General features: G+C 32.3%; 1 protein-coding gene across 1 annotated transcript; it reads right to left on the bottom strand.

Annotated features, from left to right (window-relative positions):
• Positions 1–15,393: 15,393 nt before the first annotated feature.
• LOC131855954 ((R)-mandelonitrile lyase-like) lies at positions 15,394–17,650 on the bottom strand. Its single transcript, XM_059215810.1, has 4 exons — positions 17,515–17,650; positions 16,731–17,381; positions 15,581–16,391; positions 15,394–15,495 (listed from the first exon to the last, which is right to left on the bottom strand). The coding sequence occupies exons 1-4, from the start codon at positions 17,603–17,605 to the stop codon at positions 15,444–15,446; spliced, it is 1,605 nt and encodes a 534-aa protein (XP_059071793.1). The 5' UTR covers positions 17,606–17,650; the 3' UTR covers positions 15,394–15,443.
• Positions 17,651–26,297: the final 8,647 nt, after the last annotated feature.

Below are 26,297 nucleotides of genomic sequence, written 5' to 3'. Positions count from 1 at the left end.
GCAAGTGTTATTGATAAATTTTGTTTCTCCTTATTCTAGAAGCAAGAACTAAAATTATACAATTCTTAGTGCAAGGTTCAAAAAGAAATAAATAATAAATCAAATTATGGGTGGATATATTGAACACCTAAAGAGAATAGTGAAACAATAAAATTAAATAGCAGCTGAGGATGTAGAAGAAGTGGTGAAGATTTTGTCTTCTCTAAAGGAGGATAAAAACATAAGAATTTGTATTGGAGAAACAAGTTGCAGTATGTTTGTCCCTAAGAAGGGAATAGAGGAACACAAGATTGATGTAGGTGGTCTGAAAACTATTCTAGATATTCAAGTGAATTTTGACAAGAATTCGATCAAAGTACAGTGAAAGTTCCTAAGGAAGAAACGAAGAAAAAGAAAGGTGGAGAAACAAAAAGGGAGAAGCATTAAGAAATGGATGAAGAAGAGAAGATAGACGGAAGAATAGACCACTCAATAGAAAAGAAGAAAGAAGAAATGATATTGAAGGAGAAAGAAACGATAGTAAGAAGAGTGTCTATAGGTGAAGGTTCCAATGTTCCTAGGTTTCTTTAATTCCAAATGAAATTTCAATTGATAGATACACTAGAGGCATTATAAGTACTGGTAATAGAAGGAAAATTATATTTGAACAAATTATCATCTCTCTAAATGTTTCACTTGGGTGATGTCTTTCATCATATAGCTAGAAAGAAGTATTTAATTGAACTAATTGAGGATATCTTGAAGTTTCTCTAAGAGAAAATTTTGTATGCTAAATTAGATGAATCCTTAATTGGTGAAGAGAAATTGTGAACTCTATTAGAGGTTTTGTAATGATATGATTTCATTCTTGAAGAAGCTACTTCAAGTGATTTAGAGAAGAGGTTGATAAAAGATAGAGTGAATAAGTGTGTGCAAAGACACACAACCATCTAAAGGACGATATTGCAACATTATAATAGTTTTTTCATGCCTAGCTTGAATCCATAAGTAAAATTCAAAAGGATATAAAAAATCTTGAGCCTCATATTCTAGAGATATTTAAGTCTATTGATCTAAAAAAAATAAAAAATAAAATACTAGAAAAGTAGAAAATTAGTATACAAATGTAAATCAATTGGTGGATCAGAAGGAGAATGTAAATAAATATTTTCAAATAATGGAATATTGTTGATATGCATCTCACAAGAATGGTGAAAATTTTTAAAGACTCTGTCAGTATCTAAGTTTGGAAGTTGTGAAGTTGCACAACAACTCATTTTGAAGATGGAGAGCTAGCTCAATGTTTTGATAATGTGGGAGTTGATTGGAGCTTTGGTTGGGCACAATTGAAGGTTATTCGTAAAGATACCATAATCCCTACCTTGCAAGATGTTTCTAAGATTAACTTTCAGTAAGATATTTTTTTGATCATGTATTTATGTAATAGTATGGGTGAAATTTTATTTTAGGTATTCTACTATTGAAGAGATCTTATAAATAGGGTGAGTTATGTATAGCACAGTGTTATATATTGTTCATGTGCCCTTTGTCCTTGATGTCAAAGGGGGAGAGATAAATGTTGGCTGAAGGTTTTCTATCAATGTCAAAGGGGGATATTGTTGTAAATATGGCTTTCATGTCATCATTGATGTCAAACTTATGGTTTGAATGATATTTTCTACATGGTGTAGTGATATATGGTTGTATAGATGTTGTGTGGATATATGTATTATGTTGATAAGCATATGTAAAAATTTAAAGTAGTATATAATGATGCTCCTACAACTTTGATTGATGATTGTAATACTGTTATAGTGTTTCAACTATGTGTGACTATTTCAGTGAACAATCTGTCATACTCTTTTAGTCTAGTACAAGGTGGATATACCTTAGATGATTATTTGATTTATATAATAGTATTTTTGGATGTACATCCTCATTATATGTCATGCTCTTAGAAGACAAGGTGATCTAAAGTTGAAGATGTTCTTACCTACATTCATATTTGGGTAGTCTTGATAAGTGGCATGGAGGAATGTGTTGCATTCCTGATGTAGAGAAGGGTTTAGATATATATTCCTGATGTACTGCATAGTAGTGGTAAAGGTTTCTTCAGATGAATATTAAACTATAATCCACATTTTAATGCAGTACTCTTCTAGTTTAATCTTTTGATCTCATTGTATTTGAATGAACCTACGTATCTTACCCTGAAAAATTGATCTTTAGTTGAGCAAGTCCTCTCAGGGAAAATGAGATCCTTCGTAGTTAGCCTAAACATTGTAAATAATTTCATATATATATAGTGAGTGTTATTCTCACCATGGTATTTTCCTCTTTGGGTTTTTCAAGTAAAAATCTTGGTGTTATATATTTTTGTCTTTGTGATTTCAATTATTTACATTCATGGATATGGTAGATATAATGAATGCTAAATCTGATAAGTTTTAAGTGTAAGTTGATCTCCCCCCTCTCAACATCCGATAGTGTTCAACAACATATAATAAATGTGAATGTTTTATTCTATCATTTTTAATAAAATATTGGAGTCTAATAATTCATTTCAATAAATTCTAAAGTAGAAAATAGTATTTGTTTACTTTCTATTTCTTTGAAGTAATTATATATCTATATCTTTGCATTAATATTATCATCAAAGTTTTCCCTCATTTTTTCTTTGTTTTGTAATTTTATAAATTAATATATATTAAACAACAATTGAATATAAACATTATATGAAAAGTAAATTATTAGAAATTAAGTCATTCTATTTGATGTTAATAACAAATAAACAACATAAGTTTGTAACATTTTATTATAAAAATATTTGAAAATGGTCTAATATTCACAAATGTTCATCCGCTCTTGAAGGATAAGAATTCCTCCATACCTACATATATGCAACTAATAAAATGTTAATAATATTATAATTTAAATTATTTTAACATAATATAATATAAAAGGAAAAAAAAATGCCTTCCAAGCATCATGGTAGTGGCTTGTGGATTTGTCCCAGGGCTATCCTTGAAAATTGAATTATCCACAACCCTTAGACCATCAATACCTTTCACTTGAAATGTTTTCTCAATCACGTGATTAACTTCACACCCTCCATGGTAATGCCAAAGTGTTCGTACAGTATCTTTGCAAAAAAATTCCAAGGCATCTTTATCCAGTATATTTTGTGGCAATTTTGACCCTATGAATTGAAGCCCACTATTAAATGCAAATTCTTGGATAGAAGTTGTCATGGTAATATTTGACAATACCTTCATAGCAAGAATACATTCTTGTACATCAAATGGATGAGAAAAGTAATTATATCTTACAAATGGATTATCTTTGGGATTTTTGCTACTAAGTCGAAGCTCACCCCTTGATAAGGGAAATGTCACCTGGCTGAAGATAGCTCCTATATATTGATCATCTATAGAGTTTTGTTGCTGAAAATAGCTACCACCCCAAATGTAGACATGGGAATTGTCTATTATACCCACTACTTGTGGTGTTTCAAATTCAAGTGCCTTAGCGGATTTCAAAATGATTCTTGTACATGGGGGATCTTGAATCATTTTGCATACTGAGTTTATATCTAACAATACAGTAATAAAAGATGTTGAGGGCTACCCATAATTCTCGCTGATAAAATTACTTCACTCCATTGTCACAAATAGTTGATAAATACTTGATATAAGAGATTATCGATACTACTTATCAACTCAACACCATTAGCCTTCAATATTCCTGCAACATTGTTTTATAGACAAATAGTTGACAAATAGTTGATAAACACCACAAGTAGTGGGTATAATAGACAATTCCCATGTCTACATTTGGGGGTGGTAGCTATTTTCAGCAACAAACCTCTATAGATGATAAATATATAGGAGCTATCTTCAGCAAGGTGTCATTTCCCTTATCAAGGGGTGAGCTTCGACTTAGTAGCAAAAATCCCAAAGATAATCCATTTGTAAGATATAATTAGTTTTCTCATCCATTTGATTTTTTTTCATTCTTTAACTAATGTACCTTTATCTCACATCTTTCTAGATCTTGCATTGTAAATGCCACCTGCTGCACTCCACTAACATGAATTCCTAGAATGTCTATCAACAAAGGAATAAATGATCTCATGACGAAATGTAGGAAAATTTGAAATTAAATAAATATATTTTTAAAATTATTGAATAAGAAAATATATTTTTTAATTATTAAAATAAAATTGTGTGAGTGAAAATGTGTGAATGAAACTAAACCTATTTAACAATCTAAGTACATAAAATTTATTCAAACACTCAAGACTAGGACAACTAAGAAGAAAAAATTAGATAAACAACCTAATAGAAATTAAAATGAAGACTCTAGATTTATCCTTTGATTTGATGGTCCCTTGATTTGATCTGTGCTTGCTGAATGGTAGATATCCGACAATGGTCCATGATAGTGAATGAAAGGTGTAAAGTAAGAAATATGTGATTCAAAATGCTCTGCTAAATGGATGTGGATGAGTAAAAGATGAGAAAATATTTATGCAATATGAAGTTATAAAAATGGAAATGGATGAACAATTATGCATTATGGAGGTATAAAAATGGAAAGTGGATGAACAAGGAAGGGAAATGGGAGGTTTAAATAGTCTAAAGGGAGAGATGGAGAGGGATGAGAGGAAGACAACTGTCCTTGAGAAGGGCAAGTGTCTTGCCTTCATTTCTCCCCATTTGAGACGGATGTTTTTGAACTTTTTATCCTTTCATTCAAATGATATAAGAATGGAATATTTTTGAGGTATTTTCATGTCATTTTTTGTGTAATTTTTTTTTTTAAATGACAACATTGGTTTTCTTTTATTGGCTTATGGATATTCCTTTTGCCTTCCTCCATTTCTATTTTTTTAAGGGTTGTTTTTTGAGATATGTTTGGAAAACTCATTAAATGAATTAATTTCCCTTTTGCATCTATAATTATTGTTTATGGAGGGTTTTTCGAGTATAATTTGGTCCTATATGGTTCTATTATTGTTTCCCTTCAGTTTCATAAAATTGTGATGTGTTTCATGAGCTTAGGGGGTGATTTGAGCACTCGGAAATAAAATAATTTGTTTATGAGACTTGAATTTTTAGTTTATGATGTTGTTTAAAGAATGTATATGGATCTATTTTCTTTATGTAATAAAGGTTACTGATGTCTTGTGAGGTCTTTTATGACCTCTTGATGCTTTCAGATGTTTTTTGGATGGATTCAAGATGGAATGTGTACCTAAAAATGGACTTGGATTGGATTACTTGTATATGTGATGTTGTTATTATTCATGCGTATATATGGACTATTATGAATCATATTTTGATGCATTTTGATGTTGTACACCTAAGTCACTTGTATAGAACATTTAGTTAAGTACAATGTTCTACCATTGTGAGTTTGCTTGTAAGTCCCTAAAATGGCCCTTGTCTAAATTGTATCCTTGAGTTCCCTTGTATGTTAACCCTTGGGTATAGGTAGTTTCCCTCCTTTGGCTCCTTATTTTTTTGAGGGCCTTATGTCTATCTCATAGTATGGGGGGTGGGACTTCTGGTTCCACATGGTCAGGTGGTTGCCTATCTCCATCGGGTATCCATGTTCCTGTTCATACTGGATAATCTTAAAAGGACCAAGGTGAGTAAGAATGTATTCAAGGAACATAATTGCAATTCATATTGAACATCAAATGGTGGTTGTTGAAGAAAAGTTGTACTTGAGTGAGATGAGGAGGTAGTAGCTACTAGATAATCTTAAAAGGACCAAGGTGAGTAAATATGAATTCAAATATGGCTCCTAGATTACTTTTTGAGCTTTCATGTTTATGAATGAACTTCAAGAAAAACATAATTGTGTTTAGGGAAGTTCATCTCCTACTGAAGTACAAATCAAAGAAAACATTAGAGGGTTCAAAATAGATAACAAGGCATACAATAGAATATTCTCTAGCAGGTTAAAACAAAAATGATAGAATGCAAAAGGTACAGAGATTTCCTTCATTTGTGGTTTGGAAATACAAAGATGCATTCACATTTCTAGTAAGTAGGGACAACTTTAATATTCTCATAGTAGAACCTAAAATAATATGGATTTTGAGCTTCCTTATGAAGTTTATGAAGAAGAAGTTTAGTTTTGTTTTAGTGGAAGAAATTGAAGAAAGGTTAGGAGAAGAGAAAATTGAGAAAGGACATGATAAAAGAATGGATAAACTATTTAAGGATGTTTTTTTGCAGAGATTTTTTGAGGAATTTGATTAAAGAAGGATAAGATTTGTGTCTATCCTACCATTGGTAATATTGAGTTTTCCTAGAACCCCTATTAAGACTATGCCAATTGAGAAGAAGACCTCTAAAAAGAAACAAAAGGCTACAAGAGAGAGATGATCTAGAACGTAAAGTTAAAGTGATGAAGGAGCATCCCCGTTCGATGAGCAATCTTGCATCAACCAAAAATATTTCCTTTCAATTTTGTTCTTATTTAGTTCTTTGTGCAGTTTTTTGTGGTCTTACTGGTTGGTACCATGAGTCGCTTGTTCTTCATGGAAGATCTTATTTTTTAGTTTGTAGATGGTTTCATGTGCTTGATTCAATATTTTTAGTTTATTTGGGTTCTTTTCCAGTCAGATATCACTTCCACTTGAGTGTTTCTGGGTCTTGAGATAGTTCTTGTGCTTACCAGTTGGTTTTCCTTCCTTATCGACATGATTTTTGGCATGTGGATTGATCTTGGGCCTTGTTCGATGTTCTTTGGCATGTGGTCAACCTTCCTGCTGAACCACATCACTTGGTTGTTATTTTCCAGAAAGATTTACCTAATTCTTAGGGCTGACCTAATTACATGTTTCATTTTCCTATATTGGTGAATGTTTCATGTTTTGACGAGTATAAATATGATGTTATGTATCATTTGTTGGGGGCAGAGTAATTAAAACTTAGAATAAGGATTGAGATTCACATGTTGTGATCTAGTTGATTCTTAGAGTCCCGGTTGGATTGTATCTAGCTTCAATCCTACATGTAACTGGTTAATTACTGAATGTTCTTTGATGATAATATGATGATAACTGGATGATTGCCAGAAACTCTAAGGCTTTATATAATCTATTTATGTGAAATTGTAATGTTTTCTTGCTGCTTTCATTGTGTCTCTCTTGTTGCATAAGCCGCTTGACTCTTTTGAGGGTTTTTTCTAGTTTTCGAGGCATTTGGTTAAAGAAGGATAAGATTTGTGTCTATCCTACCATTGGTAATATTGGGTTTGCCTGGAACCCCTATTAAGACTATGACAATTGAGAAGACCTCTAAAAAGAAACAAAAGGCTACAAGAGAGAGATGATCAAGAACCTAAGTTAAAGTGACGTAGGAGCATCCCTGGCCGATGAGCAATCTTGCATCAACCAAAAATATTTCCTTTCAATTTTGTTCTAATTTAGTTCTTTCTACAGTTTTTTGTGTTCTTACTAGTTGGTACCGAGAGTTGCTTGTTCTTTGTGGCAGATCTTATTTTTCATTTTCTAGATGGTTTCATGTGCTTGATTCAATATTTTTTAGTTTATTTGGGTTCTTTTCCAGTCAGAATTCACTTTCGATGGAGTGTTTATGGTTTCTCATATAGTTCTTGTGGTTACCGGTTGGTTTTCCTTCATTACCGATGTGATTTTTGGCATGTGGCTCGATCTTGGGCCTTGTTTGATGTTCTTTGGCATGTGGCCAACCTTCCTGCTGAACCACATCACTTGGTTGTTATTTTCCTGAAAGATTTACCTAATTCTTAGGGCCGACCTAATTACATGTTTCATTTTCCTGTATTGGTGAATGTTTTATGTTCTTGTGAGTATAAATATGATGTTATGTATCATTTGTAGGGGGAAGAGAAAGTAGAACTTAGAATAATGATTGATACTTGCATGTTGTGATCTGGTTGATTTTTAGAGTCCTGGTTGGATTGTATCTGGCTTGAAGTCTGCATGTAACCAATTAATTACAAAATGTTCTTTGATGACAATATAATGATACACAAATGATTTCCAGAAGATCTAATGCTTTAAATGATCTATTTATGTGAAATTATTATATTTTCTTGCTGCTTTCATTGTGTCTCTATTGTTGCATAGGTCGGTTGACTCTTTTGATGATTTTTAATAGTTATGGCTACATCAAGTGGTATCAGAGCTGGTTATGGACTGACTAGTGGAAGAATTGTTTATAAACATTGACAGATTCATTGAGGTGGATAGATTGCCGATTGGAGGCAGGTTGTGTGTGTGTTCAATAGATCATCGAGGGGAGGCAATTGAAACTGATAGTTAGATTGCTGAGTTGAGGTAGTTCACCAGAGTGGATGGAAGAAGAGATGCCGACGAGGAGGATGAGCTCCCAAAGTGTAGAGAAAATTATGGAAGACTTCAAGATTGAAGTAACGAATAAGATCTCAAATGCTTTGGATGGTTTGTAGAGAAACCCTGATTTTGAGGATGAATATGAGGAAGTTGCTCAAGAGCTTGAGGAAGCTGAAGGATCGGAAGATGAAAGAGAGGAAAGATTCCTAAGAGCATTGGAACAAGAAAGTAAAGTTCATAAAGTTGAGGTTTCCAAAATTTTCACAACACTGACCCCAGAGGATCTGATCAATTTGATCAGAGAGTTGGAGGAATACTTTGAGTTTGAGGATGTGAAGGACCCACAAAGAGTCCAATTGGAACATACCAATTTGAATGGGCATGCTACCTTGTGGTGGAAACAATTGTAGAAAGAGAGTGTGGAGAATCTTGATTTAAAGATCACCTAGGGGAGACAGATGGTTGCAAGATTGAGATCGGGAGACTATGAATTGGAATTGTTCAAGAAGTTGCAGAACTTGAAACAGAGAAACATGATTGTGAAGCAATACACTTAGGAATTATACAAGGTTGTGATCATATTTGGACATAGAGAGAGGGCTAGACAAAAGGTGGTGAGGTACATGAATGGACTTGCTTTGAACATTCAATATGAGATGAGTATGTGGAAGGTTTCCATAGTTGAAGAAGCTAACCAGTATTCTTTGAAGGCTAAGGAGAAGGTGAGAAGAAGACAACCGAATAAGGAAAAGGAGAAGTTCAAGATGACTCATAGTATCAAGACACCAATTAAAGAAGAGGAGTTAAAACCTAAGTGGAGTAAAGAACTAGAACAAAAGACACCAAGGAAAGGTATCAGTAGTACCTGTAGATAATTTCCTGGCAAATGTTTCAAGTGTGGAGAAACTGGACATAGATTCTAAAAATGTAAGCAAGGAATGTCAATAAGTTTTGTGGCAAGTGAGGAACCAGGTGGTACTGGATCTGACTTTGCACCAGAGCAAGGAGAATCTATTATGTTCAGAAGAAAGGATATCGAATCTACTCAGAGGAAGAGTCTTTTCCGGACTGTATGCGAATTAGGTGGTAAGTGTTGCAAGGTCATTGTATATAGTGGGAGTACTGATAATTTAGTATCTTAGAAGATGGTTGTGAAGCTTAGATTGAAGAGGCTTAAGCATCCTTGTCCTTATGAGGTGAGTTGGCTAGAAGATGATCAAGAGATAGAGATAAAGGAGAAGTGTTTGGTGAGTTTAAACATTAGGACTTTTAGAGATGAATTTTAATGTGATATTGTATCTATGAGTGTCTGTCATGTCTTGTTGGGAAAGCCTTAGCATTACGATATAGGAGCTATTCATGAATGTAGAAGAATCCTAGTTACTCTTGAAATTGATGGCCATAAGTTCACATTGATTTCTTTTAAGGAGAAAGAGATGGAGGTGAATAATCTTAGTCCTGAGAAAAGTTGCAGTACTGAGAAACTGGTAGGAGAGGGTATACCGAAAGGTTTGAAAGAACTGGTTGCAGAGGTCATGTTGAAGATTTTAAAGAAAGATCTGGTAGATCTAGTTGCATTAATTATATCAGAGGGTGACATAAGTTTACAGAAGCATTTGACAGTTGAACCCAATAGACAGATGGACCCGGGTGACAGAGAGTTGACGATGACAAACTAGATAAAGTATTATGGTAGAACCAAATCAGAGTTGCAAAAGCTAACCCAACGTGGAGATCTGAAGAAAAGAAACATAAACAAATGGAATCAGAGGTTAGAGAAGCTGGTTGAGGCACTGAAAGAGTTAGAGAAGAGGTTCACAGATAAAAAACATATTTGGATCATAAATTAGCATCGGATGTTCATTCCAAATATTTTTATATGGTCATGAGTTGCATCTCGTGGAACATCTTTTTTCACATGGGTTGTCTGATGGAGGAGCATCATCGGTCGATGAGCAATCTTGCACCAACCAAAAATATTTCCTTTTAGTTTTATTCGTATTTAGTTATGTAGTGTCAGGAAATTATGACCCTAGCAAATGTCAACCATAACAGGGTCCTCATGCATGTGATTCAAATCCCTAAGCTTGATCACAAACTGGAGAATTTCTTGATGCCTGAAAACAACATCTTGCTTCCCCTCCACACTGACTAGACTATATCCTCTCTTGCATAAAAGGTTACGATAGGGGTGTTACACCCCTATCCCCTACTCCATTTTGGGGAAGGACCCTTTTTAAATTTGATTTGGAGGTTTCACATTGAACGGGAAGACTCCCCTAATGTCTGTCTACAAAGAAAAACTGGTCAATTAGCCCTAATTGACAAGCATTTAAGTTGCATCTCCCCTCCCATTTGACATAAGATCAAGAAGCATAACATAGATACATGAGATCGTGCATTCAAGCATTCAAGAGCATTCAACCATTCCTTTCCAGCATTGAGCATTCTCAACTCTCCATTCAAGGCTAGGTGTTGCATTCAAGTCAAGGATTCAACCATTGAAGAGGAGATTCATTCTAATATTATATTCCACACAAGAAAAACTACCTACATTCTATCTACAACCTACCTTGAGTTGATTTAGATTACAGTCTTTCATTTATATTTACTTGCAAGTACTTTCTTTCATCATTTGGTTAATTCAAAAATTGGGGTTTGACTTGAAGGCAACCCCTCAATCCCAACAACTTTCCCTCTCTTTTCTATGTGTAGGTGGCAGGTGCATAGTTGTACTTTCATATTCGGGCTCCATTTGTAGAAGCAAAAAAACTCTTTCCGTTTTGCAGATTTTTCAGAGGACCATGTACATTCCCGCCACGGTCCAAGCAGCTTTTTCCCAAATTCATAGGGCGAGTTTGTTTCGACAGATTATTGCCAGATCCAGGTGCACAACCTCATTATATTCTTCTATCTTGAGTTATAATCAGATCTTTGTCACTTTTACACTTGATCATTAGTACACAATTCAATGAATTCAAATCTCAATGTCAGAAGAGTGGATTCCCTTACCATCACTCAGAAATGTATCTCTTTCTATAGAGGTTGAATCTTGTGTATTTTCCTACCTCTTCCAATGTAATCCAGAAAATGTGTTTAAAGAGAAATCTGAAGTGAAAATTTTGCCTCTCCTTAGATGGAAGAAAAGCTTTCCTCTAGATCTCCATTATTCATCATTTTCCCAACATCACAAGTTATTTGTGCTATTTTCTATGTTCTTACAAGTTGGTACCAGTAGTTGCTTGTTCTTCGTGGTGGATCTTATTTTTGGTTTCCATATGGTTTCATGTTGTTGATTATATATTTTGAGTTCATTTGGGTTCTTTTCTAGTCAGATATTGATTGACTATTTATGGGTTCTGAGACAGTTCTTGTGCTTATCAGTTGGCTTTCCTTCATTAGTGAGGTGATTGTTAGCATGTGGATCCATCTTGGGTCTTGTCCGATGTTCTTTGGCATGTGGCTGACCTTCTTGCTGAACCACATCACTTGGTTGTTATTTTCCAGAGAGATTTACCTAATACTTAGGGCTGACCTACTTACATGTTTCATTTTCCTGTATTGGTGAATGTAATCGTATGAGGCCAACCCGGATGTGTTCCGGTGGCTATAAATATGATGTTATGTATCATTTGTAGGGGGCAGAGAAAGTAGAACCTAGAATAAGGATTGAGATTCACATGTTGTGATTCACTTGATTCTTAGAGTCTTGGCTAGATTATTGTGGCTCTATTGCTACATAAGTCGGTTGACTCTATTGAGTGCTTTTACTAGTTATGATTGCACCATAAAGAATTTGAGTGAATCTCAAAATATGATGCATAGAAAGATAAAATTATGATTAGAATAAAGACAAAGCAAATGGTGATTGAAGAAGAAGAAGAGCATGCAATTCCTTTGGCTAACAAGAAAAGATCTATGGTTTCTCTAGGAGAGACTCCTATAGGAATGAATAAAGAAATAAAAATGAAAGTACAAAAGCTGACTAAGAGGGAAGAAAAACCCAAAGGTGGTCCAAATTATTACCCACTTGATTTGGATAGCCTTCTAAGTGGAATATGAATGCATAAATAATTGTGGTTTATAGTAAATATGTATGATGAGTCTCATCTAGTGAATAAAGAAACAATAGAAAAGGTTGTGATTAGGTACTTGATTATTTTTACAAAAATTAGTGATATTAAAGAGATACTACCCAAAAGTTTGATATAAATCTTCATAGAAAAGAGAAAGAATGTAGTAAAAAAGGAGAATAACATAAGGGCAAGTGCTATTGATAATTTTTGCTCCTACTTATTCTAGAAGCAAGAAGTAAAATTCCATAAATTCTTAGTGCAAGGTTCAAAAATAAAAAAATGGTAAATCAAATTATGGGTGGATATATTGAAGACCTAAAGATAATAGTGAAACAACCAAATGATATAGTAGTTGAGGATGTAGAAGAAGTGGTGAAGATTTTGTCTTCTCCAAAGGAGGATAAAAACACAAGAATTTGTAGTGGAGAAACAAGTGGCAGTATGTTTGTCCCTAAGAAGGGAATAGAGGAACACAAGATTGATGTAGGTGGTCTGGAAACTATTCTAGATATTCAAGTGAATTTTGATAAGAATTTGGTCAAAGTGCAATGAAATTTCCTAAGGAAGAAACGAAGAAAAAGAAAGATGTATAAAAAAAAAGGGAGAAGCATTAACAAATAGATGAAAATGAGAAGATAGACAGAAGAATAGACCATGCAATAGAAAAGAAGAAAGAAGAAATGATCTTGAAGGAGAAAGAAAAGACAATAAGAAGAGTGTCTATAGGTGAAGCTTCCAATATTCCCATGTTTCTTTAATTCTAGATGAAATTTCAATTGATAGATACACTAGAGGCATTATAAGTACTAGTAACAGAAGGAAAATTATATTTAACAAATTATCATCTCTCTAAATGTTTCACTTTGGTGATGTCTTTCATCATATAGCTATAAACAAGTATTTAATTGAACTAATTGAGGATATGTTGAAGTTTCTCTAAGAGAATGTTTTTTATTCTAAATTAGATGAATCCTTAATTGGTGAAGAGAAATTGTGAACTCTATTAGAGGTTTTGTAATGATACGATTTCATTCTTGAAGCAACTACCTCAAGTGACTTAGAGAAGAGGTTGATAGAAGACGGAGTGAATAAGTGTGTGCAAAGACACACAACCATCTAAAGGACGATATTGCAGCATTTGAGTAGAGCGTAGATAGTGTGAGACAAGTATACAAGTTTTTTCACGCCCAGCTTGAATCCACAAGTAAAATTCAAAAGGATATAAAAACTCTTGAGGCTCGTATTCTAGAGATATTTAAGTCTATTGATCTTAAAAAATATGAAAATGAAAATGCTAGAAAAGTAGAAAATTAGTATACAAATGTAAATCAATTGGTAGATCAATAAGAGAAGGTAAATAAATACTTTTTTCAGATTAAGGAATATTGTTGATATGCATGTCATAGGAATGGTAAAAATTTTGAAAGACTCTATTAGTATCTAAGTTTGGAAGTTGTAAAGTTGCACAACAACTCATTTTGAAGATGGAGAGCTAGCTCACAGTTTTGATAATGTGGGAGTTGATTGTAGCTTTGCTTGGGCACAATTGAAGGTTATTCATAAAGATATGATAATCCCTACCATGCAAGATGTTTAGATGAACTTTCGGTAATATATTTTTTTGATTGTGTATTTATGTAATAGTATGGGTGAAATTTTATTTTAGGTATTCTACTGTTGAAGACATCCTATAAATAGGGTGAGTTATATAGACAACACAACGTTATATATTTTTCATGTGCCCTTTGTCCTTGATGTCAAAAGAGGAGAGATAAATGTTGGCTCAAGGTTTTCTATCAATGTCAAAGGGGGATATTGTGCTAAATATGGATTTCATGTCATCATTGATGTCAAACTTGTGGTTTGAATGATATTTTCTACATGGTGTAGTGATATATGGTTATACAGATGTTGTGCGGCTATATCTATAATGTTGATAAGCATATATAAACATTTAAAGTAGTATATAATGATGCTCCTACAACTTTGATTTATGAGTGTATATACTGGTATAGTGTTTCAACTATGTGTGACTATTTCATTGAACAATATGTCATACTCTTTAGTCTAGTACATGGTGGATATACCTTAGATGATTATTTGATTTATATAATAGTATTTTTGGATGTACATCCTTATTATATGTCATGCTCTTAGAAGACTAGGTGATCGAATGTTGAAGATGTTCTTACCTACATTCATATTTGGGTAGTCTTGAGAAGTGGCATGGAGGAATATGTTGCATTCCTAATGTAGAGAAGGGTTCAGAAATACATTCTTGATGTGCTGCATAGTAGTGGTAAAGGTTGTTTCAGATGAGTATTAAACTATAATCCGCATTTTAATGCAGTACTCTTCTAGTTGAATCTTTTGATCTCATTGTATTTGAATGAGCTTACTATCTTACCCTGAAAATTTGATCTTTAGTTGTGCAAGTCCTCTCAGGGGCAATGAGCTACTTCGTAGTTAGCGAAAACATTGTAATTAATCTCAAAGATATATTGTGAGTATGATTCTCACCATGGTTTTTTCCTCTTTGTGTTTTTCAAGTAAAAGTCTTGGTGTTATATATGTTTGTCTTTGTGATTTCAATTATTTACATTCATGGATATGGTAGAAATAATGAATGCTAAATCTGATCAAGTTTTAAGTGTAAGTTGATCTCCCCCCTCTCAACATCCGATAGTGTTCAACAACTTATAGTAAATGTGAATGTTTTATTCTATCATTTTTAATAAAATATAGTAGTCTAATAATTCATTTCAAAAAAATTTAGAGAAGAAAATAGTATTTTTTTAAATCCTATTTCTTTGAAGTAATTATATCTATATCTTTGCATAAATATTATCATCAAAGTTTTCCCTCATTTTTTCTTTGCTTTGTAATTTTGTAAATTAATATATATTAAACCACAATTGAATATAAACATTATATGAAAAGTAAATTATTAGAAATTAAATCATTCTATTTGATGTCAATAGCGAATAAACAACATAAGTTTGTGACATCTTATTATAAAAATATTTGAAAATGGTCTAATATTGACAAATGTTCATCTGCTCTTGAAGGATACGAATTCTTGCATACCTACACATATGCAATTAAAAAAATGTTAATAATATTATAATTTAAATTATTTTTATATAATATAATATAAAAGGACAAACAATACCTTCCAAGCATCATGATAGTGGCTTGTGGATTTGTCCCAGGGGTATCCTTGAAAATGGAATTATCCACAACCCTTAGACCATCAACACCTTTCACTTGAAATGTTTTGTCAATCACATGATTAACTTCACACCCTCCATGGTAATGCCAAAGTGTTCCTACGGTATCTTTGCAAAAAATTTCCAAGGCATCATTATCCAGTATATTTTGCGGCAATTTGGACCCTATGAATTGAATTCCAGTATTAAATGCAAATTCTTGGATAGAAGTTGTCATGGTAATATTTGACAATACCTTCATAGCAAGAATACATTCTTGTACATCAAATGGATGAGAAAAGTAATTATATCTTACAAATGGATTATCTTTGGCATTTTTGCTACTAAGTCGAAGCTCACCCCTTGATAAGGGAAATGCCACCTTGCTGAAGATAGCTCCTATATATTGATCATCTATAGAGTTTTTTTGCTGAAAATAGCTACCACCCCAAATGTAGACATGGGAATTGTCTATTATACCCACTACTTGTGGTGTTTCAAATTCAAGTGCCTTAGCAGATTTCAAAATGATTCTTGTACATGGGGGATCTTGAATCATTTTCCCTACTGAGTTTAGATCTAACAATACAGTAATGTTCAATTCATCAAGTTGTTCTAATGGGCCAATTCCACTTAATAAAAGAAGTTGAGGGCTACCTATACTTCCCGCTGATAAAATTACTTCACTCCATTTTGACAAATAGTTGATAAATACTTGATATAAGAGATTATCAATGCTAGTCATCAACTCAACACCATTAGCCTTCCGTATTCCTGCAACATTGTTTTATAGACAATATTAATATTCTAATGTAACTTAAAATATTGTCATAATAGCATAGATTTAATTTAATTTTAGAAAATGGTAAAGTTGAATAAATAAAAAAAATGAAAAAATAAGAAAAATACAAACAATATAATTATATTGTTAAAACTATATGTGAAGAGAATTATTATTCTAATTAATACATTTTTAACAATATAAAATTATTATTCTTTTCAAAATATAGGTATATCTAAAACCATTAAACTGATTTGATTAATATTTAGGGAAAGAGGGGCTCACGCCAATACTGAAAAAAGGAAAGCACGAAAGTGAAAGTGCAAGCGTACCTGACGACGAGTCAAAGAGGACTCTGGTGGCTGTAGCATTCAGAAGAACCACAATGTTATCTGGATTTGCATATTGCAGAAGATCTGCAGCTGTGTGTCTCCTTCCCTCGTTGTCAAAGGTCGAAGCACTGAACTTGGTTCCCTCCAAATGATCCAGAGTATACCCATTGTAAGGAAGCACTCCAGATTCCAAAAGTGCATCCTTCACAGCAGAATTCCAACGGAAAAGCTTGTCTGGTTTGAAGGCCATCAACTTCTCCACCCATTCGTACGACTCATTCACAAGTTTCTCATCCCACTCCATCTCTCGAATGAATTCTGAACTTGCCCTGCTGTAGAAACCAGCGTTAATGGCTGATCCACCTCCCAGGACTCTTCCCCTTACCGACCGCACTCCCTCCTCTGAGACAAATCCTTGCATGACATAAGGCAACTCGTTGGGATCCTCCGAAGCCTTGAATACGCCTTTATTGTCTGCAGTGTCAGGATTTCCATAAGGGGAATCTCCTCTTTCCACTAAAAGAACAGAATAGTGCTGTGACAGAGTTGCAGCGAGAGGACACCCTGCTGTGCCTCCTCCAATCACAATGTAATCATATGTTCTTGCAGCTGCCTTTTCAGCGTCAAATGTCATAAAAGGATATGGGTATTCTGCAAACGCCAAACACAAAACAACTCACATTACTATATTACATACCAAACTTAAAAAGCATTGTAATTTTTATACGCATCCTTCATATAAAACATTGAAATTTGAAATGAAATACTGAAAGAATGCACTCACCCAATTTCTGCGTTGCCACCGCTGAACAGTGGAGGTCATTATGATTTGTGAAAAGCAGCAGGCATGAAATGAGACAGAAGAGAATCTCCATACTCACTAGTTGATCTAACCCCTCGTATAGACTTGAAATTGAAATCGATCTGATTCCTCTTAAATAGTTTCACTTCTCTTAATCGTAATTTCAATTAACTCAAATTATAAATGATCACGGACACTTGAATTTTTTAATTAGATACCATGCAACTACTTTTAACGTAAGACTCCTTGAGTCGGTCACCAACCCTGGACATTCCATTTGGCTGGTATGCCATTAATTTCAACCTAAGACTACTTTTGTGTATTGCATGCCAATAATTTCAAAGAAAGATTTATTTTATTTCTATTGGCTCAGACAAAAAATATCATTTTTAAAATATCATTTTTTTTATTTCTATTGGCTCAGACAAAAAATAGTAGGTAGAATTTTTATTTATTTTTCCATAAAATAACATATTTATCTCTTCATTAATGATATTGATATGACCAATGTACTAAATCAATTATAAATTTATTTTTTTACAACTTTATGTATTTGATTCAATTTAAATACAATAACCATTCGTACAAAAAAAATCAAACCCAATGGTTGTTTGCACTAGAGATTTAATACTGTATTGGTATTAGTGGATTTCATCGTACATATATATTAAGGGCTGCGTCTATTCTGGCTCCAAAACGGACCTTTCGTACAACGTGTTTGGGACAGATTAGTCAATTGCAGTTGTTAATTACAAAATCGAGGATGTAAAGCGTGCGAGTAACACGCGTGTTAGTCAATCCATACTGGTATTTTGGAACCAGAATATATGCGTCCTATATTAAGATACAACTGACACTTCGGATTCCATGGCTTATACATAACAAATCATTATGATCAACTACTTTTAAATGTAAGAGCAAGTATTAAATTTATTAAACACACATACTGCCAATTATAAATCTAAAGGGAAAGTAGGTTATTAAGTTAATCAATTTTTTTAAAACGAATTTTAGAATGCTTAATATATATATATATATATATATATATATATATATATATATATATATATATATATATATATATATATATATATATATATATATATATATATATATAAATATGTGTGATTAAAATATAATATTATTTAATTTTAAATTCTTTTATTTTCTTCATTTTACTTTTTAAGATGCTTGTTGATAAATTCTAATTATGCAATAACAGATTTATTTTTAATTTTTTTTAATTTTAAATATGTTTGATTAATTATATAATTTAAAAAAATTTATTTATAAATTTATCTAAAAGTTATAGTTTAATTTTTTTTTGTTCTTTACTTATTTTGAAGTTATGCTTTTATTAAATATTAACATTTTGATATCTAAAGGTTGTCAAATTGAAGGTAAAAAATAAAAGCCTTTATTAATAGGTAATTATCATGTTTCTGTTTTTGCTTTAGGCTTTAAAAATGGTTCTATGATTGAACATAAGGGAGCCTTTAGAATTAATCATGTAATATTCATTGTTTAATGCATTATATTGTGTGAAGTTTATTGTATAAATAGTTTACAAAAATACATATAGTTGTTTTTCCCAAAAAAATTATTAAATTTAAATCAAAATTTAAAAATAAAGCAATTATATATTATCTTAAAAACAATTCAATATTTTGATAGTATTTATTGTAATGGTGATTATATATTTCTTTACTTCTTCCTATTTATCTTTATCTCTAATTTTATCTAGTCTAAACTCACCGCGCCAATTGCAATAACTTGATGCTTTGCATCTCTTGTTTTAGATTAACAAATTTCTAGGTCAATAAACTGGATCATAATAGATAACAACATCATAATTCTTTCATGTATTGATAAATATAAGGATTTTTATTGAAGGTGGCAAATTTGATATCATGTGAAATTTTTGAATCAAACAATCAATGACTTCTTTATCAATAGATTGATCCTAATAGCAATATCCCAACTTTTCAAGGAGTGTTTTATTTTTAATTATTTTATGAATTGATAAGTATAAAGAATTTATTCAAAATGTCAAATAATATTTTCATGTGTGATTTTTGAGTCAGAGAATGAATAATTGTATATCAATAAATTGTATCATGATAGCAACATCATAATCATTTTATGTATGTTTTATTTTTAAAATTATAAGAAAGAATGTGCAACCAAAAATTTTCCTTTGTCTTTTCAAAATCATTGAATACAAATAACATTTTTTAGTCATTATTATTTAATTATTTTAAGATTTTTTTAGAATTGAAGTAATTTTTTATTTTAATTTTTAAAAGATAGACTTTGTTGTTTTTAATAACAAGGTGGACATTTGCGTTCTTTATTAACCCCATTTCTATGCACTTAGCCCACCAACATATTAAAACTTTCTTCATTATCTAATGACGATCTATCTAGGTATAATAATGAATCTCTTGGTAAAATTGTGTAATCAATTATGTCTATTAATTTAACAATCTTAAATATTATTTATAAATAAATGTTTGCCCTTATTTTTTATAGTAGATGGTGTACACCCTATAGTTTAGAAAAATAATATTAGAAATTTATATATTGTGTGGTACTGATCTATATAAACATAAAAATAAATTTCTTTTGAATAAATTTTGATTATAAATTTAATTTTCTTAAATGTTGTGGAATAAAATTACCACTAATATAATAGAAATTTCTATATCGTATGATAATTGTCCATCTAGATACAATGATTGATTTCTTTAAAAAATAATTAATATCAATGTTCCCACTCTGTAACAAAATCATTTCATTAGTTAAAGAATGTAAAAAAATCTAGTTAGAAGGAGAAGAGTCGAGGAGCGCTTTTTTTAAAGGGCTCAACTTGTCTTAGTGCCTATTCTTCGACCATTCATTTTACCTCCTTTAATTCCTCATTCAATTTGAAAGGTACGCAACTTCCTTAATATATTTTACTATGATATTTGAACAACCTTAGGTCCGACTTTATTAAAGGCACCTATGTTAAAAATGGCATTTACCCTTATTAATGCCATAATGTTTTTTCGTGGTTTATTATAGGGATAAGTACTTAAAATCTTAAGTATCATATTTAAGCCTACAGATTATATGGAAGTGTGGGATAGACTACCCAGCGAATGAAATATTTTTTAAATACAAACTTATTAAGAAGTGTTTTGCATTCAATTGTTTCCACTTATTTAGTCAATCATCATATAGAATTACAAACTTTTAACAAAAAAATTTATTGTCTGAATCTATTTTTTAAATTAAATAATTATAAGAACCATTTTTCTTTGTTTTTATTGGTTCATATTACACACAATTTAAGTAGAAAATTATTATTTGTTTTTTAAATATACTTAATTTATTTCTATTTGATATGTCCAATCTTATAAAGATATATTATCCAACCGTATTTTGTAGTGATGTACCTTTATCTCACAACTTTCTAGATCTTCGATTGTAAATGCCACACCCCGCACTCCACTGCCATGAATTCCTAGAATTTCTATCAACAAAGGAATAAATGATCTCACAACGAAATTTAGAAAGATTTTAAATTAAATAAATATATTTAAAAAATTATTGGATAAGAATCTATATTTTGTATTATTAAAATAAAAAATGTGTGAATGAAATTAAAGCTATTTAACAATCTAACTACACAAAATCCATTCGGACACTCAAGACTAGGACAATTAAGAAGGAAAATTAGTTAAACAACCTAATAGAAATTAAAACGAAGGCTCTAGATTTATCCTTTGATTTGATTGTCCCTTCATTTGATGTGTGCTTGTTGAATGGTAGATACTCGACTATGCTCCATGATAGTGAATGAAAGGTGTAAACTAAGAAATATGTGATTCAAAATGCTATGCTAAATGGATGTGGATGAGTAAAAGATGAGAAAATATTTATGAAATATGAGGTTATGAAAATGGAAATGGATGAATAATTATGCATTATGGAGGTATGAAAATGAAAAGTGGATGAATAAGGAAGGAAAATGGGAGGTTTAAATAGGCTAAAGGGAGGGATGGAGAGGGATGAGAGGAAGACAACTATCCTTGAGAAGGGCAAGTGTCTTTCCTTCATTTCTCCTCATTTGAGACGGGTTTTTTTTGAACTTTTTATCCTTCATTCAAATGATATTGGAATGGAATATTTTTGAGGTATTTTCATGTCATTTTTTGTGTATTCATTTTTTTTTTAAATGATGACATTGTTTTGCTTTGATTGGCTTATGGATGTTCCTTTTGCCTTCCTCCATTTTGATATTTTTAACGGTTGGTTTTGGAGATATGTTTGGAAAACTCATTAAATGAGATCGTTTCCCTTTTGCATCTATAATTATTGTTTATGGAGGGTTTTTCGAGTATAATTTGGTTCTATATGGTTTTATTATTGTTTCCCTCCAGTTTCATAAAATTGTGATGAGTTTTATGAGGTTAGGAGGTGATTACTTGAATTTTTAGTTTATGATGTTGTTTAAAGAATGTATATGGACCTATTTTATTTATGTGATAAATGTTATTGATGTCTTGTGAGGTATTTTATGACCTCTTGATGCTTTGAGTTGTTTTTTGGATGGATTCAAGATGGAATGTGTACCTAAAAATGGACTTGGATTGGATTACTTGTATATGTGATGTTGTTACTATTCATGGGTATATATGGACTATTATGAATCATATTTTGATGCATTTTGATGTCTTACACCTATGTCACTTGTATAGAACCATTAGGTAAATATAGTGTTCTACCCTTGTGAGTTTGCTAGTAAGTTCCTAAAATGGCCCTTGTGTAAATTGTATCCTTGAGTTCCCTTGTATGTTAACCCATGGGTATAGGTAGTTTCCCTCCTTTGGCTCCCTACTTTTTTGAGGGCCATATGTCTATCTCCTAGCATGGGGGGTGGGACTTCAGGTTCCACATGGTCGGGTGGTTTCCTATCTCCATCGGTTATCCATGTCCTTGTTTATACTAGATAATCTTAAATGGACTAAGGTGAGTAAGTATGTATTAAAGGAACACAATTGAAATTCATATTGAACATCAAATTGTAGTTGTTGAAGAGAATTTTTACTTCAGTGAGATGATGAGGTAGTAGCTACTAGTTAATCTTAAAAGGACCAAGGTGAGTAAATATGAATTCAAATATGGCTCCTTGATTATTTTTTTAAATTTCATGTTTATGAATGAACTTTAGGAAAAAGATAATTGTGTTTAGGGAAGTTCATCTCCTATTGAATTACAAATCAAAGAAAACATTATAGAGTTCAAAATAGATAACAAGGCATAGAATAGCATATTCTCTAGCATGTTAAAAAAATATGACACAATGCAAAAGGTACAAAGATTTCCTCCATTTGTGGTTTGGAAATACAAAGACGCAGTCACGTTTCTAGTAAGTAGGGACAACTTTTATATTCTAGCAGTAGAACCCAAAATAATATGGATTTTGAGCTTCGTTATGACATTTATGAAGAGGAAGTTTAGTTTTGGTATAGTGGAAGAAATTGAAGAAAGGATGGGGGAAGAGAAAATTCAGAAAGGACATGATAAAAGAATGGATAGACTATTTAAGGATGTTGTTTTGCAGAGAGTTTTTGAGGCATTTGGTTAAACAAGGATAAGATTTGTGTTTATCCTACCATTGGTAATATTGAGTTTGCCTGGAACCCTTATTAAGACTATAAAAATTGAGAAGAAGACCTCTAAAAGGAAATAAAAGGAAAAAAGAGAGACATGATTTAGAACCTAAAGTTAAAGTGATGCAGGAGCATCCTTGGTCGATGAGCAATCTGGCATCAACCAAAAATATTTCCTTTCAATTTTGTTCTTATTTAGTTCTTTGTGCAGTTTTTTGTGTTCTTACTGGTTGCTACCGAGAGTTGCTTGTACTTCGTGGCAGATCTTATTTTTTATTTTCTAGATGGTTTCATGTGCTTGATTCAATATTTTCAGTTTATTTGGGTTCTTTTCCAGATAGATATGGCTTCTGATTGAGTGTTTCTGGGTTCTGAGATAGTTTTTGTTCTTACCCATTGGTTTTTCTTCATTACCGACATGATTTTTGGCATGTGGAACAATCTTGGGCCTTGTTCGATGCTCTTTGGTGTGTGGCCGACCTTCCTACTGAACCACATCACTTGGTTGTTATTTTCTAGAAAGATTTACCTAATTCTTAGGGTTGACCTAATTACATGTTTCATTTTCTTGTATTGGTGAATGTTTCATGTTCCAGTGAGTATAAATATGATGTTATGTACCATTTCTAGGGGGAAGAGAAAGTAAAACTTAGAATAAGGATTGATATTTGCACGTTGTGATCCGGTTGATTCTTATAGTCCCGATTGGATTGTATCTAGCTTGAAGCCTGCATGTAACTGGTTAATTACCAAATGTTCTTTGATGATAATATGATGATACACGGATGATGGCCAGAAGCTCTAAGGCTTTAAATGATCTATTTATGTGAAATTATTATATTTTCTTGTTGTGTTTGTTGTGTCTCTCTTGCTACATAAGTTGGTTGACTCTTTTGAGGGTTTTTCCTAGTTATGGCTACACCAAGTGGTATCAGAGCTAGTTATGGACTGGCTAGTGGAAGAATTATTTGTAAACATTGACAGATTCCTTGAGGTGGATAGATCACCAATTGGAGGCAGGTTGTGTGTGTGTTCAATAGGTCACTGAGGGCAGGCAATTGAAACCAATAGTCAGATTGTTGGTTTGAGGCAGTTCAATGGAGTGGAAGAAGAGATGCCACCAAGGAGGACAAGCCCCCAAAGGGTGGAGAAAATGAGGGAAGACTTCAAGATTGAATTAAGGAATAAGATTTCAAATACCTAGGATGGTTTGGAGAGAAACCCTGATTCTGAGGATGAATATGACGAAGTCAGCGAAGAGCTTGAGGAAGCTAAAGTACTAGAAGATGAAAGAGAGGAAAGATTCCTAAGAGAAGTGGCACAAGCAAGTAAAGTTCATAAAGTTCATAAAGTTGAGGTTTCTAAATTTTTCACAATGCTGAACTCGGAGGATCTAATCGATTGGATCTGAGAGTTGGAGGAATACCTTGAGTGGAGAATGATGATTTAAAGATCACCCGGTGGAGATAGATGGTTGCAAGATTGAAGACCAAGTTCATACCGGGAGACTATGAATTGGAATTGTTCAAGAAGTTGTAGAACCCAAAACAGAGAAACATGATTGTGAAGGAATATACTGAGGAATTATACATGGTTGTGATGAGATCTGGACATAGAGAGATCAATAGAGAAAAGGTGGTGAGGTACATCAATGAACTTGCTTTTAACATTGAGATGAGATGAGTATGTTGAAGGTTTCCATAGTTGAAGAAGCTTAACAGTATGAAGAAACCCGTTGAAGAAGAGGAGTCAAAACCTAAGTGGAGCAAAGAACTGGAACAAAAGACACCAAGGAAAGGTATCAGCAGTACCGGTAGATAATTTCCTGGCAAATGTTTCAAGTGTGGAGAAACCAGACATAGATTCTATAAATGTAAGCAAGGAATGTCAAAAAGTTGTGTGGCAAGTGAGGAACCAGATGGTACCAGATTTGACTTTGCACTAGAGCAAGGAGAATCCATTATGTTCAGAAGAAAGGATACCGGATCTACTCAGAGGAAGAGTATTTTCTAGACTGTATGCAAATTACGTGGTAAGTGATGCAAGGTCATTGTAAATAGTGGGAGTATTGATAATTTAGTATATGAGAAGATGGTTGTGAAGCTTGGATTGAAGAGGCTTAAGAATCCTTTTCCTTATGAGGTGAGTTGGCTACAAGATGATCAAAAGATAGAGGTAAAGGAAAAGTGTTTGGTAAGTTTCAACATTGGGGCTTTTAGAGATGAATTTCTATGTGATATTGTATCTATGAGTGTCTGTCATGTCTTGTTGGGAAAGCCTTGGCATTATGATAGAGGAGCTATTCATGACTGTAGAAGAATGCTACTTACTATTCAAAATGATGGGCATAAGTTCACATTGATTTCTTTAAAGGAAAAAGAGAGGGAGGTATAATAATGAATCTCTAGGTAAAATTGTGTAATCAATTCTGTCTTTGAACTTAACAATCTAAAATATTATTTATAAATAAATGTTTGCCCTTCCTTAATTTTTATAGTAGATGGTGTACACCCTATAGTTTTGAAAAATAATATTACAAATTTTTATATTGTGTGGTGCTGATCTATATAAACATAAAAATAAATTTCTTCAGAATAAATCTTAATTATAAATTTAATTGTCTTAAATGTTGTGGAATAAAATTACCAATAATATAATAGAAATTTCTATATTGAATGATAATTCTCTATCTAGATACGAGGATTGATTTCTTTCAAAAATAATTAATATCAAAGTGTTCCCTTAGAAGGAGAAGAGTCGAGGAGCATTTTTTTTAATGGGGTCAACTTGTCTTAGTGCCTATTTTTCCACCATTCATTTTACCTCCTTTAATTCCTCATTCAATTTGAAAGGTACGCAAGTTCCTTAATATCTTTTACTATGATATTTGAACAACCTTAGGTTCAACTTTATTAAAGACACCTATGTTAAAAATGGGATTTACCCTTATTAATGCCATAATGCTTTTTCCTGGTTTATTATACTGATAAGTACTTAAAATCTTAAGTATTATATTTAAGCTTACACATTATATGGAAGTGTGGGATAGACTACCTAGCAAACGAAAGATTTTTTAAATACTTTAGGATCACTCAATGTAAATCT

This window comes from Cryptomeria japonica, unplaced genomic scaffold, assembly GCF_030272615.1.
Source record: "Cryptomeria japonica unplaced genomic scaffold, Sugi_1.0 HiC_scaffold_293, whole genome shotgun sequence".
Classification (NCBI taxonomy): Eukaryota; Viridiplantae; Streptophyta; class Pinopsida; order Cupressales; family Cupressaceae; genus Cryptomeria; species Cryptomeria japonica.
This window is presented reverse-complemented; position numbering and strand designations above follow the sequence as displayed.

Excerpts from the sequence above, each read along its gene's own strand:
- LOC131855954 (XM_059215810.1), bottom strand. The coding sequence starts at position 17,605 with ATGGAGATTCTCTTCTGTCTCATTTCATGCCTGCTGCTTTTCACAAAT. Across the intron at positions 16,392-16,730 it reads CCTCTTTGACTCGTCGTCAG|GAATACGGAAGGCTAATGGT; the intron begins GTACGCTTGCAC and ends ACAATGTTGCAG. Across the intron at positions 15,496-15,580 it reads ACTATCATGATGCTTGGAAG|GTATGCAAGAATTCGTATCC; the intron begins GTATTGTTTGTC and ends GCATATGTGTAG.